This window comes from Rana temporaria, chromosome 4, assembly GCF_905171775.1.
Source record: "Rana temporaria chromosome 4, aRanTem1.1, whole genome shotgun sequence".
Taxonomy (NCBI): domain Eukaryota; kingdom Metazoa; phylum Chordata; class Amphibia; order Anura; family Ranidae; genus Rana; species Rana temporaria.
The window spans coordinates 36,141,184-36,157,056 of NC_053492.1; the positions used below are offsets into that span (position 1 = coordinate 36,141,184).

General features: G+C 44.4%; 1 protein-coding gene across 6 annotated transcripts in view; it reads left to right on the plus strand.

The window, feature by feature from the left end:
• LOC120936119 (DNA (cytosine-5)-methyltransferase 3A-like) overlaps window positions 1–15,873 on the plus strand; it is a 337,730-nt gene that overhangs the window by 289,140 nt on the left and 32,717 nt on the right. For all 6 annotated transcript variants that reach the window (XM_040348239.1, XM_040348244.1, XM_040348243.1 and 3 more), the window contains 5 exons: window positions 1,476–1,583; window positions 2,996–3,152; window positions 5,642–5,791; window positions 9,140–9,184; window positions 13,176–13,255. In XM_040348239.1, coding sequence (XP_040204173.1) covers window positions 1,476–1,583; window positions 2,996–3,152; window positions 5,642–5,791; window positions 9,140–9,184; window positions 13,176–13,255 — 540 coding nt within the window. The remainder of the gene's footprint in view (window positions 1–1,475; window positions 1,584–2,995; window positions 3,153–5,641; window positions 5,792–9,139; window positions 9,185–13,175; window positions 13,256–15,873) is intronic.

Here is a 15,873-nt window from a genome sequence, read left to right on the forward strand (position 1 = left end):
GTCATGAAGATTTTTGTGCAAGGGGGCACTACTGTTCAAACAGGAATTGTATCAAATGTAATAAATAATGCGTTACTAGACCTACAGATTACCAACAATACAGACCTGAAGGCAGATGTAGCAATACGGGGCAACTTAGGAAACAGCGACGACTGGTCATTTAGTTTCAGTATAAATCACACTAATAGGAAACATAAGGGGAATACAAAGAAACTGAATTTCAAACAGCCAACTTCCATAAACGACGCTTCTTGCTAAAAGGTATTAAATGGGATAAAATCCTAGGAACAAAGAATACGGAGGAAAAATGGGTGTGCTTTTAGAGCATATTAAATAAGGGTATTAGCCAGTGCATCCCAATAGGAAATTAATTTAAAAGAGATAAAAAAAAGTCCTGGGTGGCTTAACTCCAAAGTAAAAATGCATATAAAAGCAAAGGAGAAGGCCTTCAAAAAATACAAGGTTGCGGGATCATCATCAGCATTCCAACTTTACAAAGAATGCAATAAGAATGGTAAGGGTGCATTTAGGGCGGCTAAGATGGAACACGAAAGGCACGTAGTGGAGGAGAGTAAGGCCCCGTACACACGACCGAGTTTCTCTGCAGAATTCAGCCAGAAACTCGATCGGAGCTGAATTCTGCCGAGAAACCCGGCGTGTGTACACTTTGGGCCGAGGAAGCCGACGAGTTCCTCGTCGAGCCAAATAGAGAACATGTTCTCTATTTCCTCGTTGTTCAATGAGGAAAGTTGGCTCGCCGAGATCCTCGGCGGCTTCACACAGAACTCGACGAGCAAAACGATGAGTTTTGCCCGTCGAGTTCCTCGGACGTGTGTACGGGGCCTCAAAGAAATCCCAAGAAATGATTTAAGTATATAAATAGTAAAAGAGGGAAGTCAGATCATATTGGCCCCAAAAAGAATAATTAAGAGGATCTGGTTACAAAGGATGGAGAGATGGCGAAGGTATTGAATTTACTCTTCTCCTCAGTCTTAACGGGGGGCTTCAGTAACCAAAACTGCAAGGTTTATCCTCATGACATGTCATAGGAAGCATCCTCATGGCTAACAGAGGATATAATTAGGAATAGACTTAAAAAACATAATACTAATAAGTCGCCGAGACCAGATGGTTTGCACTCGAGGGTCCTTAAGGTACTAAGTCAAGTAATTGCCAGACCATTGTTCTTAATTTTTAAGAACAGTATACTGACTTGATTGGTACCAGCTGATTTGAGAAAAACCAACATGGTACCAATATTCAGAAAATGGCCAAAATATATCCCTGGGAACTACAGACCAGTTAGCCTAACATCAATAGTTTGCAAGCTCTTGGAGTGGATGATAAGGGACAATATACAAGATTTTAGTAATGAAAACGGTATCATTAGCAGTAATCAGCATGACCACCATAATTTCATAAAGGTAAAGTGTGTCTTATTTGAATTTTGTTTTATAAATTTGTTGTTTAATTAGGTTTGTGTTGAGAAATTGCTGCCACTCAGCTCATTCGCCAACACCTTCCACCAGGCGACCTACAGCAAGCAGCCAATGTACAGAAAAGCCATCTATGAGGTGCTACAGGTAAGGAGAACCTACTGCTGCCCTTCCCAATACTGACCTACTACTGCCCTACCATCTACTGACCTACTACTGTCCTGTCCAGTACTGAGCTACTACTGCCCTTCCCACTACTGGCCCACTACAGCCCTTCCATCTACTGACCTACTACTGTCATGTCCAATACTGACCTACTACTGCCCTTCCCAATATTGACCCACTACTGCCCTACCATTTCCTGACCCACTACTCCCCTTCCCAATACTGAGATACTACTGCCCTTCCCAATGCTGACCCACTACTGCCCTTCCCAATGCTGACCCACTACTGGCCTACCATCTACTGACCCTACTACTGTCCTGTCCAATACTGAGCTACTACTGCCCTTCCCAATGCTAACCCATTACTGCCCTACCATCTACTGACCTACTACTGTCCTGTCCAATACTGAGCTACTACTGCCCTTCCCAATGCTAACCCATTACTGCCCTACCATCTACTGACCTACTACTGTCCTGTCCCATACTGACCCACTTCTTCCTTACCATCTACTAATTCACTACTGCCCTGTCCAATACTGAGCTACTACTTTGCTTCCCAAGACTGACCCACTAGTGCCCTTCCCATTACTGATGCACTACAGCTCTACCCAATACTTACCCACTACCATCCATCCCAATACTGACACACTACCGTTACTATCCTACTACTGCCCTACTCAGTACAAACCCACTGCTCTACCCAATACTTACCCACTATTTCCCTTCTTTATAATGACCTACTACTGTCCTTCCTAGTTCTGACCTACAACTGTCCTCCCCAGTAGTCACCCAATGCCCGTTTTAAGAAAATTGGGTTCATGGAGGGAAATTATGGAACAATGGAAACCCTGTGTAACCTCAAAGTCACTCTACTTTGAGCTTATATACAGTATGACTAGGAACGGTATCCCTACCTCCACGTGACAGCACTGGACTAAGCACCAGCACTGTCACCTGAGAGAAAGCAGAGGAAGCCACATGCTCCCTGTACCTAGAAGAGTTGAATATTTCTCTACATTCCTGACAGATAAATGGTTCTGCAGGGGAGTGGAAAGAAAGGTGCTGCTGGAGAGGGAGCATTAATGAGAACCTGTTTCTTTCCATTGACACAGCACAAATTTGCTTTCCCTGGCATAAAATATTATACATTTATAATGTTAATTACCAAAGAGCTAAAATCTTTTTTTTCCTGGAATTAGTTGTCCTTAGTAGACTTAACCGGCAATGCTCTGTGATAAGCTGTGATCATCATGATCTCGGCTTATCACGGTTTATTAAACGTACACCTTAATGTGACCAGCTGAAGGTTTATTATCACTCACTCATTCCAGCCCATTGATTCATTTGCGTTTGACATGCTATTTCAAGGACATCATGACTTGCTGTGTCTTGTAGGCGGCCAGCACTCGAGCCGGGAAGGTTTTCCCATCATGCCCTGAAAACGACGAGACCGATTCCTCCAAATCGATAGAACTCCAGAACAAGCAGATGATTGAATGGGCCCTTGGTGGCTTCCAACCATCCGGACCCAAGGGCCTGGAGCCCCCTGAAGGTGAGACAGTGCACTAGGGAACTCGTAATATGGTTCCAGGCATAAAGGCACTGCTGTACTTTCTGGATGGACTGGGCAGCATGCAAGCATATAACATTCAGTATGGGAGGGAATTAGATATGTGATCAAACAAGGCTTTTTTTTCTGTGTTCCCTTGGTACTGTATGGGATTTGTGAACCAACTCAGAAATTTATTTTTCAGTTTTCAACAGTATTAAAGCGGGAGTTCACCCATTTCTAAAAAAAAATTTTTTCTTCCCCTAGATTCCTGCTCGTTCGGTCTAGGGGAATCGGCTATTTGTATTAAAATATGAGCCGTACTTACCCGTTTTCGAGCTGCATCTTCTTCCGTCGCTTCCGGGTATGGGTCTTCGGGAGCGGGCGTTCCTTCTTGATTGACATTCTTCCGAGAGGCTTCCGACGGTCGCATCCATCGCGTCACTCGTAGCCGAAAGAAGCCGAACGTCGGTGCGGCTCTATACTGCGCCTGCGCACCGACGTTCGGCCTCTTTCGGAAAATCGTGACGCGATGGATGCGACCGTCGGAAGCCTCTCGGAAGACTGTCAATCAAGAAGGAACGCCCATTCCCGAAGCCCATACCCGGAAGCGACGGAAGAAGATGCAGCTCGAAAACGGGTAAGTACTGCACATATTTTAATACAAATAGCCGATTCCCCTAGAGAAAACGAGCAGGAAGCTAAGGGGTAAAAGTGCCCTCTAAGGGTGAACCCCCGCTTTAACAAAACTTAATTTTCTTCAGGGCAAAGTAACATTGTTTCTTAATAGCCCACCATTCCCCCAACAAGGTATACTCAGTTATCTGTTCTCTTTCACTTACTCCTTGCTTCCTCGGAGCCCTCACTCTGTTGCTCTAATGGACAGTGAGCTGTCAGCAGACACTGTCAATCTGCCCTAATTGGACAGGTCACTGTTTCTCTTTAACCACTTCTTCTTAGGTGGACATCATATGATGTCCTGAAGTTTGCATGGAGATATCTGAATGATGCTTGCAGCTACAGGCATCATCCAGATATCTTTTTTTTCAGCCAGCGATTCCCTCACATGTAAAAAAAAGCCAGCGTCCCCTCCCGATTCCCTCCGGTGCTTCTCCGGGTTCACCCATGTCATCAGGGAGCCAGAGAATGAATCCGCTGGTGGCGTAGGTTTACCATAGAGCTGGCTCGGGACCACATGGTCCCGGCCAGCTCTATGACCCTCAGAGGCCAGAAGTGACGTCATGACGTCACTTCCATCGCCAGCAGATGTAAACACTGCCATTTATTTTGCTCAAAAGCCTGAGATCGAGTTTTCTTTTTTTCCAGCAGAGAGGAGAGATGTGGGGGCTTATAGACTCCAGATCTCTCTGTAAAGAGGACCTGTCATGCCCTATTCCTTTTGCAATGGATGTTTACATTCCTTGTAATAGGAATACAAAGTGATAAAAAAATTCAATTAAACAAGATTTTTTTTTTTTTTTAAAGTGCCCCCAACCCCTCGCGCTTGCAACGCGTTTTGGATTTTTACATGTAGTAAGGGAATGCAAGAATTGGCTTTGGCTGGAAGTGGTTAAATATAATGACATGTGATGGGCGTGATCTCTTAGATACATACATACAATCGAAAAGCCACACATTGCTTCCTTTTGAACCAGCAAACTTTATTGCACAAGCAGCTTACAGAGACACTTCACCCTCACCCTTATCCTCGTTTGATCGTTTCACCCTTTACTGGGGCTTAGTCATACTGTGCAGCTTGGCAGTTGTTTGTATATTTGAGACAAGGGGATAGAGAAAAGCACAGGATCTGGAGGGGCGATTGGGATCACTCAGTGGACAGAGAATTATCTACGCTGAATTACCACTTTGCTTTATACATGAAGAACCCCAAGTGAAAAAGACAACTCAATGATATGTAAAGCAAGCTTATGTGTGTTCTGGTTACACCATGTGGGATAGTATAAAAGGCTGTGCTTAGTTTTAAGCCTGTTACCGGAAGAGAGGACTGTCTGTATCTTTTATACTAACCATTGCACACAATGCAGGTTGACTCTCTTATCCCTCCTCCTTTATGACACTGCCGTGATTATTAGCTAACTGGAGCAAATCAGATCATTTCAGGTGAATCATTGTTATCCCGAGATTGTCTACTTTACCCAGTGCACCGATACGCAGTGATTTGTAGATTTGCATACCTTGGAATCTGATATATAATCTGTGCAGGCATTTCTGCTGCTCATGACCAAAAAGGAATTGGTAGACGCATAACTTGATCTTCCTGGAAGTTGCCTGCTGAGTTTTCTGTATTCTGTAGCAAGTCTGGTGTTTTGTGACACCTAGTGTTCATTTTGATGTATTACAGCACAAAAAACATTCCTTCTGTCAGGCCATAGTAGTGCATGGTGGAAACTGTCATCAGTGCTGAATTTTATTTATTTATCTTGTGCTGATGTAATGTCCGTGAATTCATACGTTGTATTTGTTATATACAGAGGAACGCAATCCGTACAAAGAAGTTTACACAGAAATGTGGGTGGAACCCGAAGCCGCAGCTTATGCCCCTCCTCCTCCTGCCAAGAAACCTCGTAAAAGCACAGTGGAGAAGCCGAAAGTGAAAGAGATCATTGATGAGCGCACGCGAGGTATGTCCTGATGATCGTGGGTGATGGTTCCAAGTTACAGCAATGATTCATCAAGCTGTGATATCACGTTAGGAATGCGAAAAATGCCACATAATACTATTGTTTGAGAGGCCATTGGCCCTAGTCAAACTTTTGGGGGAAATGTGCTGTATAAATTCAGTGTACAGGATAATGGTAAGTGTTGAATATTTAAATATTATTTGTCTTTGTAAAATGCCCCCCTTTTAAAGACAAAAATTCTGTGTCCTGCACTGGGCTGCTGAGGACTCTTATTCTTTGTGTGAGAATAGTGATCTAATTATTAAAATTTATTATGCATTAATAAAATATACATATTTGGGATTAGTGATTGGCACATCTTCTATTCGTCACTCTGGTTTCCTCCTACACTTCAAAAACATGCAGGTAAGTTAATTGGCTCCTGGCTAAATTGGCTCTAGTGTGTACATGTGAGATAGGGACCTTAGCATAGGCGTGCGCAGAGGGGGTGACGGGGTTCACATGGGCACATCCTAATCACCCAATGCACTAGAGCCATTCAGTGTATCATCCAGTGTACAGAAGTGTGCAGGGCAAATGGGACCCGAGGGAAAGGGGGGCCCATTGTGCCCTTTCACGCACTACACACCCAGAGTAATCCATATCTCTTTTACCCCCTCGCCCTCTTTTTCTCTCTTAACCCTCTCACCCTCCTCTCTCTCACCCTCCCCTATCTTTTACCCCCCCTCTCTCACCCCTCTCCCCTCTCTCACCACCTTCTCTCTCACCCTCTTTTCTCTCTCTTCCCCACCCCCTTCTCTCTCTCATGCCCTCTTTCTCTCTCTCCCACCCCTTCTCTCTCTCACCTTTCCCTCTCGCTCTTATCCTCCCACACACCCCTCTCTCTTACCCCCTTTTTCTCTCTTTCACCTCCTCTCTCTCACTACCCTCTCTCTTACCCCCCTTTTCCCTCTTTCTCACCCCCCCTCCCATCCCCTTTTCTCTCTCTCACCCCTTCCCTCTCTCTCCTCTCTCACCTTTCTCTCTCTCTATCCCTCTCTCACCCATTTTTTCTCTCCCACCCTCTCTCACCTCCTTCTCTCTCTCATACCCCTTTCATTCTCTCTCTCACACACCTTTTTTCCTCTCTTCCCTCTCTCTCATCTTTCTCTCTCTATCTCTCTCTCTCTCTATCCCCTTTTCTCTCTCTCCCACCCCCTTTCTCTCTCACACCCCTTTTTTCCTCTCTCACCTTTCTCTCTCTCTACCCCTCGCTCTCACCCCCTTTTCTCTCATTCACCCTCTCTCACCTCCTCTCTCTTTCTCATTCCCTGTTCTCTCACGCTCTCTCTCTCTTCCTTTCTCTCTCTCACACACACCCATTCTCTCTCCCTCCCCTCCTTCTCTCTCTCTCAAATCTCCCCTCTCTCAACCCCTCTCTCTCCCTCTGACCAATAACCAGAAGATGTAAAATGTATTAAAACATTTAAAAAACTCTTTAAAAGAGTGTGTGTGTCTGAATATATATATATATATATATATATATATATATATATATATATAGACACATACCCACACGCATGTGTTTGAGTTGTAGGCTGCGCACACCTATGGTCCTTAGATTGTAAGCTCCTTCAGGGCAGTGACTAATGAATAGTTTGTAAAGCTCTGCGTAAATTGATGGTGCTATATAAATACCTATAATAAATTAACTACAGCTCTCTAGTTAGCGAAGCTCATGTTCCCTATTTCTTTCAGGGCTATAGTGCTGCCTAACCATGGTTGTGTTGGACCTTGCGGAGAGACCACTGTTTCTACATAGGTAGCAAGGTTTCCACTCTGCAGCCTAGTGCAGGACACAGGATTTTCTGCTCTGGCTGGGGGTGCTTTAGAGAGACCAATAATATAAAATTGTTGAGCACGTACAATTTTCCTGCACACCTTATACAGAGTATTTTTCCTGCTTGTCTGAGAAGTATCTACTGCAAGCTTTTGTAAAGCTTTCAACAAGTAGCTTTTTTGAAGTCTTTAAAGTGGATGTATTTGAGCTGGGCACATATATCTGTAGTATTTTGTTATCTCTCTTCAATGAGCAAAGTCCCATAGCTCTCTCCTGAACTGTTCCTCTCTTATCAGCCTGATAACTCCTGACAAATTCTCTGACACTTTAGACAAAAGCAGCCTGAATCTTCAGTCAGGGGAGGTTGCTAAAATAGATTAGCAGGGAGCAGCTCCTATTACAAAACACCTCCAATCAGCAATTTTAGATATATTGGCTGTATGCCCAGACATCACACTCTGTGTTAAACAGGTAGAGAAAATTTCCTAACATGATCTTAAAGCGGAGGTTCACCCAAAAAAAACAAGTATCTAACATTACATTCATTATACCTCAAACATGTACAGTTTGCCGGTGTTTTTTTTTTTGGGGGGGGGGGTGTACATACGGTATTATCGGTATTTTCTTCCTGGCTTCCGGGTACTCTCTCCCGCGGGACTGAGTGTTCCTGTGCAGTGCCGCAATGTCATCTGGGACTTCGCCCATATGATTGACGTGCCTGAGAAAAACTCCCACCGGTGGATAAGGCGCATCACAACTTTCCGAAAGTAGCCGAACCGCGAGTCGGCTCTATACGGCGCTGTGCACCGACTAGGAGCCGTGTAGAGCTCACTGCGCAGGCGCCGTATAGAGCCTTGTTAGATACTTGTTTTTTGGGTGAACCTCCGCTTTAACTATCTAAACAGTATATAAATGTGAAGATATACATGTAAAACCCATGTAAGGAGATTTGGTTCATCTCAGTGTACCATCTGAGGCTGTTCACTTCACTGGGTGTATGGAGGGTTTACATTCACTTTAAAGCAAAATTTAGTTTCACTTTGAGAGAGTTAAAAGACCCTGTCACCACAACATTTGTTTCAAGGAAAACCTTACCATAAGATTATGGGGTTGATTTACTAAAGGCAAATAGACTTGCAGTTTGCTCCAGAACTTATTAAATGAGCAGAAGTTCTGCTGACTTCCTTCATCCAATCACGTGCAAGCACAATTGCATTTTTTTTATTTTCCTTGCAAGTGATTGGATATTCTTTGCAAAGTGAAGCTTTAACCCATTTACTAAGATTTGGAGCAACTGCATACTGTAGTCTGTTTGCCTTTAGTCAACCAACCCCTATATGTGCATTTAATGTATTTTATGCATATTATTTACCTGTAAAAGCCGCCCTTGTGAAGACATCCAAAAGCCCTGAGACTGTTACCAGGCATCTCCACCTTGGATGTGATGTCAGCCCCAGAGGACTCTGCATATAGTGTTACCAGTTCTGTTTATCCAGCTCCCTTTTCACTATCTTTTTGCTGTTTTCCAGAGAGGCTGGTCTATGAAGTTAGAGAGAAGTGCAGACACATTGAAGGTGAGTCTTTCCTTCCTATGACACCATGTTTCCCAGTCCCATCTCTTCCATGAATGGTAACTAGCTGTATAATGTTTTTAATTCGGGTTTGAATCTTCTCCATATATATATCTTCAGTCTATATCATCTATGTTCTTCATCCACCAGTCATGAGACTTTTTCAGGAAGATAACACATCATTGTCACAGATGGCTCTCTGGCCTTGCCAGTTTTATAAAGCCTCATATGGCATTTTCTTTAAAGCAATATGTGCTTTTAACCACTTAACCCCCGGACCATATTGCTGCCCAAAGACCAGAGCACTTTTTGCGATTCGGGACTGTGCCGCTTTAACTGACAATTGCGCGGTCGTGCGACGTGGCTCCCAAACAAAATTGGCGTCCTTTTTTTCCCACAAATAGAGCTTTCTTTTGGTGGTATTTGATCACCTCTGCGGTTTTTATTTTTTGCGCTATAAACAAAAATAGAGCGACAATTTTGAAAAAAAATAATATTTTTTACTTTTTGCTGTAATAAATATCCCCCAAAAATATATAAAAAAAACATTTTTTTTCCTCAGTTTAGGCCGATACGTATTCTTCCACATATTTTTCGTAAAAAAAAAAAATCGCAATAAGCATTTATTGATTGGTTTGCACAAAAGTTATAGCGTTTACAAAATAGGGGGTATTTTTATGGCATTTTTATTAATATATATTTTTTACTAGTAATGGCGGCGATCAGCGTTTTTTTTTTTGGTACGGCGACATTATGGCGGACACTTTTGACACATTTTTGGGACCATTGGCATTTTTATAGCGATCAGTGCTATAAAAATGCATTGGATTGCTATAAAAATGCCACTGGCAGTGAAGGGGTTAACACTAGGGGGTGGGGAAGGGGTTAAGTATGTCCCTGTGTGTGTTCTTACTGTGGGGGGGGGTGGCCTCACTAGGGGAAACACTGATCCTCTGTTCATACATTGTATGAACAGAGGATCAGCGTTTCCCCCCCTGACAGGATCGGGAGCTGTGTGTTTACACACACAGCTCCCGGTCCCCGCTCTGTAACGAGCAATCGCGGGTGCCCGGCGGCGATCGAGCCCGCTGGGCACACGCACGGGAGACGGGGGGGCCCCTGGTGGCCACTGAAAGAGCCGCCATATAGCTACGGGCTCTCACCCAGGAGAGCCGACCTGCCGCCGTAGAATGACGGCGGCTGGTCGGCTAGTAGTTAAAGTAACACACTGCAACTGTATAGGAGGCAGCTGTGGGTGTCACTGTCTACCTTTATAGCCTTCTCTTCCCAAATGCAGCACCTTTGAACACCTTGACCTTCTGACTATGAAGCAAACATTTAACATCCTTCCCAAGATTTGTGCCTGCACAATCTGTGCCCAGGCCCAATCACTGTCACCTGGGAATGGCAGAATGCAGAACTGCCTGTTCCTAACTGGTACCCTTTTAAAAGGTATGTTTGGAGGTTTAGGCTTCATTCACAAGGGTACTGAGCCCCATAACGTATGAAAAGCCATTTGTTTACCTTTTTGGAGCAGTCTATATAAGCGAATGAAGACGCAATGTCTGTACAGACTTGCCCGCATAGCCAAAATTGACATTAACCACTTGTCGACTGCAGTGCATAAGTATATACGTTGTGATTTACAAGTGGCATGCCGGGATTATGGCTGAAGATATCTTCCATAACCCTGGTACCTTTTTTTTTCTGCAAGCGGCCGGCTTTCTCAAGAAACCGGTCCGAGTGGCTCATGAGTCCCCTCCCGCCACTCAACGCTGTTTCTCGGGCCGGTTCACCCAAGAAACAATCCAACGATGCAGCTGGCTAATCCCATAGGCAATCAAATAATTAACACTCTTTGATCCCCTCTTTGTCTTGGAAGACCAGAGTAACGTCATGACGCCACTTCCGGTCCAGGCTGGAAGAAAATCTTAGAGGACCAGAGTGACGTCATGACGCCACTTCCGGTCTGGGCTGGAAGAAAATCTTAGAGGACCAGAGTGATGTCATGACGCCACTTCCGGTCTAGGCCGGAAGAAAATCTCAGAGGACTAGAGTGACGTTATGACGCCACTTCCGGTCTAGGATGGAAGAAAATCTTAGAGGACTAGAGTGACGTCATGACGCCACTTTCGGTCCAGGCTGGAAGAAAATATATATATTTTTTTGATCTATTGCTTTTCAAAGGTAAAGAAGAAATTTAAGGTCTTTTTGACCCCAGATCTCTTCATAAAGAGGACCTGTCATCCATATTTCTATTACATTTCTATCCTTGTAATAGGATTAAAAGTGATAAAAAACAAAAATGAAAGCAGAGGTCCGCCCACCGCTGCAAAAATTAAAAGCCAGCAGCTGCACCTACTGTGCAGACTTTTAATAATCTGACAATTACCTGTCTTGGAGTCCAGCGATGTTGGCACCGCAGCTAATGTTTCCATTAGCTGTCGGGTGTGGGTGCATGCCGCCTCCATTGCAGGTAAGGGAACCCGGCAGTGAAACCATAAGGCTTCAGGCCGGGAACCCTACTGCGCATGCGCGAGGCTCTGCTCCTCTCTCCTACTGGCCGGGGGAGGATGAGGGAGCTTGGGCGGTGACGTCAATACCCGCGGCTGAGGCCCTCGGAAGTTGGAACAGGATACCTGTTAAAGACAGGTATCCTGCCCCCCCCCCCCCCCCCTAAAGGTGCCAAATGTGGCACCAGATTGGGGGAAGAGTACAACGGGCAAAGTTGCACTTTTGGGTGGAACTCTGCTTTAAACAGACAGTGTAAATATAAAAAGTGAAATTAATAATAATTCAAATTAATTTAAAGCGCCCCTATCTCTCTGTGCTTGCACGCAGAAGCGAGCGCATACGTAAGTTGCGCACTCATATGTAAACAGCATTTAAACTGCACATGTGAGATATCGCCACAAACGTTAGAGCGGGAGCAATAATTCTAGCGCTGTGAGCAATTTTGAAGCGTCATGCGTTGGGTATCTATTTACTTAGTGTAACAGCATCTTTCACATTATACAAAAAAAAATGTTTTTTTTTTTTTTTTAATAAAGTGTATTTTTTCCCCAAAAAATTGCGTTTGCAAATCTGTTGCTCAAATACCGCGTGACATAAAAAATTGCAACAATTGCCATTTTACAATTTTTTTGAAAATACAGTGATCAGAGCAATACAGTGTTACCATAGTGACACTGTACGACTCTGAGGAGGTAATCAGAATTTTATTTTTTTAAACACACATTATGAATGCTTATAGCTGTGAATTTTACAGTTATAAGCAACACATTTTTCTGAATGAAAAGTATTCATTCAGTGTTAACTATTTTGGTTAGCTGTGATTGGCCACAGCTAATCACATGGTACAGATGGGCTTTGATTGACCTTGTCTATACCATGTGATCACTGACCAATTACATAGCTCATCACAATAGTACACAATACAAAGGCATGAATCAAAGCCTTTCATTGTCATGTGATTTGCTGTGATTGGCCACAGCGATCACATGGTATCGACAGCGGGCTGATACAGTGACCTGTCATTGGCTGTGTCCGGTGCACATAGCTGGTGAGTAAGGATGAGCTCTGGCGTGTTCGCATAGAACACGTGCATAGCCCGCCAGGAAGTGTGCACAGCGCTGTGCTAATCACAGCCAGGGAGACATTGTCCCGATGCTCGGCTGCAGGGATTGTGAAATGTTTCCCTGGCTGTTATTAGCGCAGCGCCGTGCACACTTCCTGGCGGGCTCTGCACGTGTTCTATGCGAACACGCCAGAGCTCATCCTTACTGGTGAGAGATCGCATCGTAGCGTGGCCCGATCCTGGGAGCATGTCAGATGATGTCTTCCCAGGATAATAGGACTCCCACCTGGCCGCAATATTACAAAAGGTGGGTTGGAAGGGGTTAACTAAACGGATGTGCTTTACTGTCAGCCCACCTATGTTACACCTTTGTATACATATATAATGAAGAAGTATTTCTGTATTGTGTATTTGCAGATATCTGCATATCCTGTGGCAGTCTGAATGTCACCCTGGAACACCCGCTATTTATTGGAGGAATGTGCCAAAACTGCAAGGTAACCAGACAGTGCTGAACTTCGCATTTAATAATGAAACACTAAGAAAGAGACCCTATCACCTTGCCCTGTCTGTAAAGCCCACCAATGACCAATTTATACATACTGTACCTCTCCAGCAGCCTCTTACACTCTTTCCTCTGGGTCCACTGCTGCCAATCACTAGGCCCAACCACTATCATGTGATAGTGAGGGTGATGTCACTGCTGCCTTTTCTGCTGTGACACTTGATGTTTTTGGTGGCTGTGACAAAAGAAAAGAGTGATGGGGAGCTCTGGAGACAGAGGTATAAAGTGGCCAGAGGTGACCATTACAGAGACACTCACTTTGTTGTGATTTCCTTTACAAAATAATGAAATGTATTTTTATGTACACCTAGCATTACGGCTTCATTTCCACTGGCGTTTTTACAGCCACTTGTGTAAGCCTTTTTTACAGCTTAAAAACGCAGCGGTAGCGTTTTTGAGCGTTTTTGCGTGTTTTTGAGCGTTTTTTAACGTCTGGCGTTTTTACAGCTCTACTCTGGAGCTTCAGAACGCCCTGGTCCTGCGTTTTTTTTACAGCTCAAAAACGCCTATGCCATTTGCAGCTCAAAAACGCCTATGTGGGCGTAACATAGAATAACATGGACAGGCGTTTTTAAGCTGTAAAAAACGCTCAGAAAAGTGGCTGTAAAAACGTCAGTGGAAATGAAGCCTACTAGTTGAATCTGCCTGTCAGCCTTTTCATCCCCTGTACAGCACGACAAAGACAGTAAGTTAGGAGCAACCCTAGGAGCCAATCAGCTGCATATGTGCTTACAAGAGGAGGGCAAAGTGAGCTGAATTAATTACTTTAAAGTGTTACTAAACCCACAACAGTAAAATAAGTCTGTATATGCAGTAAAGCATGCCTGTTATACTCATTGTGGACCCTAAGGCCCTGTACACACAATCAGTCCAAACTGATGAAAACGGACTGAAGTTCAGTTTCATCAGTCCAAACCGACCGTGTGTATGGCCCATCAGACTGTTGTCCTTCAGTCCAAAGTTTTAAGTCTTGTACACACGATCAGTCTAAACTGATGAAAACGGACTGAAGTTTGATGGACTGATGGTCTGATGTGCGTACACACCATCAGTTCAAAATCCGTTCGAGTCCAACGCGGTGACGTAAAACACAACGATGTGCTGAAAAAAAACGAAGTTCAATGCTTCCAAGCATGCGTCGACTTGATTCTGAGCATGCGCAGGTTTTGAACCGATGCTTTTGCGTACTAACCATCAGTTTTGACTGATCGGTCATCAGTCCGATTTTAAAGCAAGTTTTAAAACATTGGTCTGAAGGACAAAAGTCTGATGGGCCATACACATGGTCGGTTTGGACTGATGAAACTGAACTTCAGTCCGTTTTCATCAGTTTGGACTGATCGTGTGTACAGGGCCTCAGAACTTGCTTTAAAATCGGACTGATGGACGCCTGACCGATCGGTCAAAACCGATGGTTAGTACGCAAAAGCATCGGTTCAAAACCCGCGCATGCTCAGAATCAAGTCGACGCATGCTTGGAAGCATTGAACTTCGTTTTTTTCAGCACGTCGTTGTGTTTTACGTCACCGAGTTGGACTCGATCGGTTTTTGAACTGATGGTGTGTACGCACATCAGTCCATCAGACCATCAGTCCGTTTTCATCAGTTTGGACTGATCGTGTGTACAGGGCCTAAGGGGTTAATCCTCCGCATTGTGTAAAAAGGCTGCTTGATCTTGTATGCACAGATCCTTGCCTCCCTGCACTGTCCCCTGGACAAGTCCGGATAACACAGAGCATTTGGAGTCAGGCTGCACATGCTCAGTTTGGTGTGTATTGCTAGAGAGGTTTTTTTTTGGGGTGGGTACATGTGATCAGCACAGGGCCAATCGGCACTGTCCAGACAGAGGGTCAGGAGCCCTGCAGCCTGATAGGACATCTCAGTGCAGTATGAAAACTCAAGACTGCTATATACTGCTGATAAGAAAATGTATTGAGCTGTTTATATTTACTAAAATAATTGCATTTCCGTGTACTGTGGGAGACCAGATATAGTGAATATAGGGTCCTGGGTTTAGTAACACTTTAAGGCAAGCCATAGATTATACACAGTCTGTGTTGATGAGGGAATCACTACAGCCGCCAGTAGTGATCGCATGCAAAAAGTACAACAGGATGGTTGTACTGAAGGCGATCGGCAACCAGCCTGCCAATAGATGGATCAAGATTTGATCCATCTATGGCAGGGGTAGGCAACCTTAGCCCATCAGCTGTTTTGAAACTACAAGTACCATGAGACATTGCAAGACCCTGACAATCACAGGCACGACTCCTAGAGGCAGAGGCATGATGGCATTTGTAGTTTCACCACAGCTGGAGTGCCGAGGTTGCCTACCCCTAGTCTATGGCCTGCTACTTTGTTGTGCAGGCTGCAAGTAGGGAGATGACAACACTGTATCCCTGTTTTCTAAAAGAGAAATTGGCATTAAGCTCCTATCTGGCGAGAGTGCATAAATCACAAAAGTGTCTGGGGTTAGTCTGATCTAGGGGTGTAACGGATCGTCACCGATCCGTGATCCGAACGGGCCACCCCGTTCGGATCGGCACACCC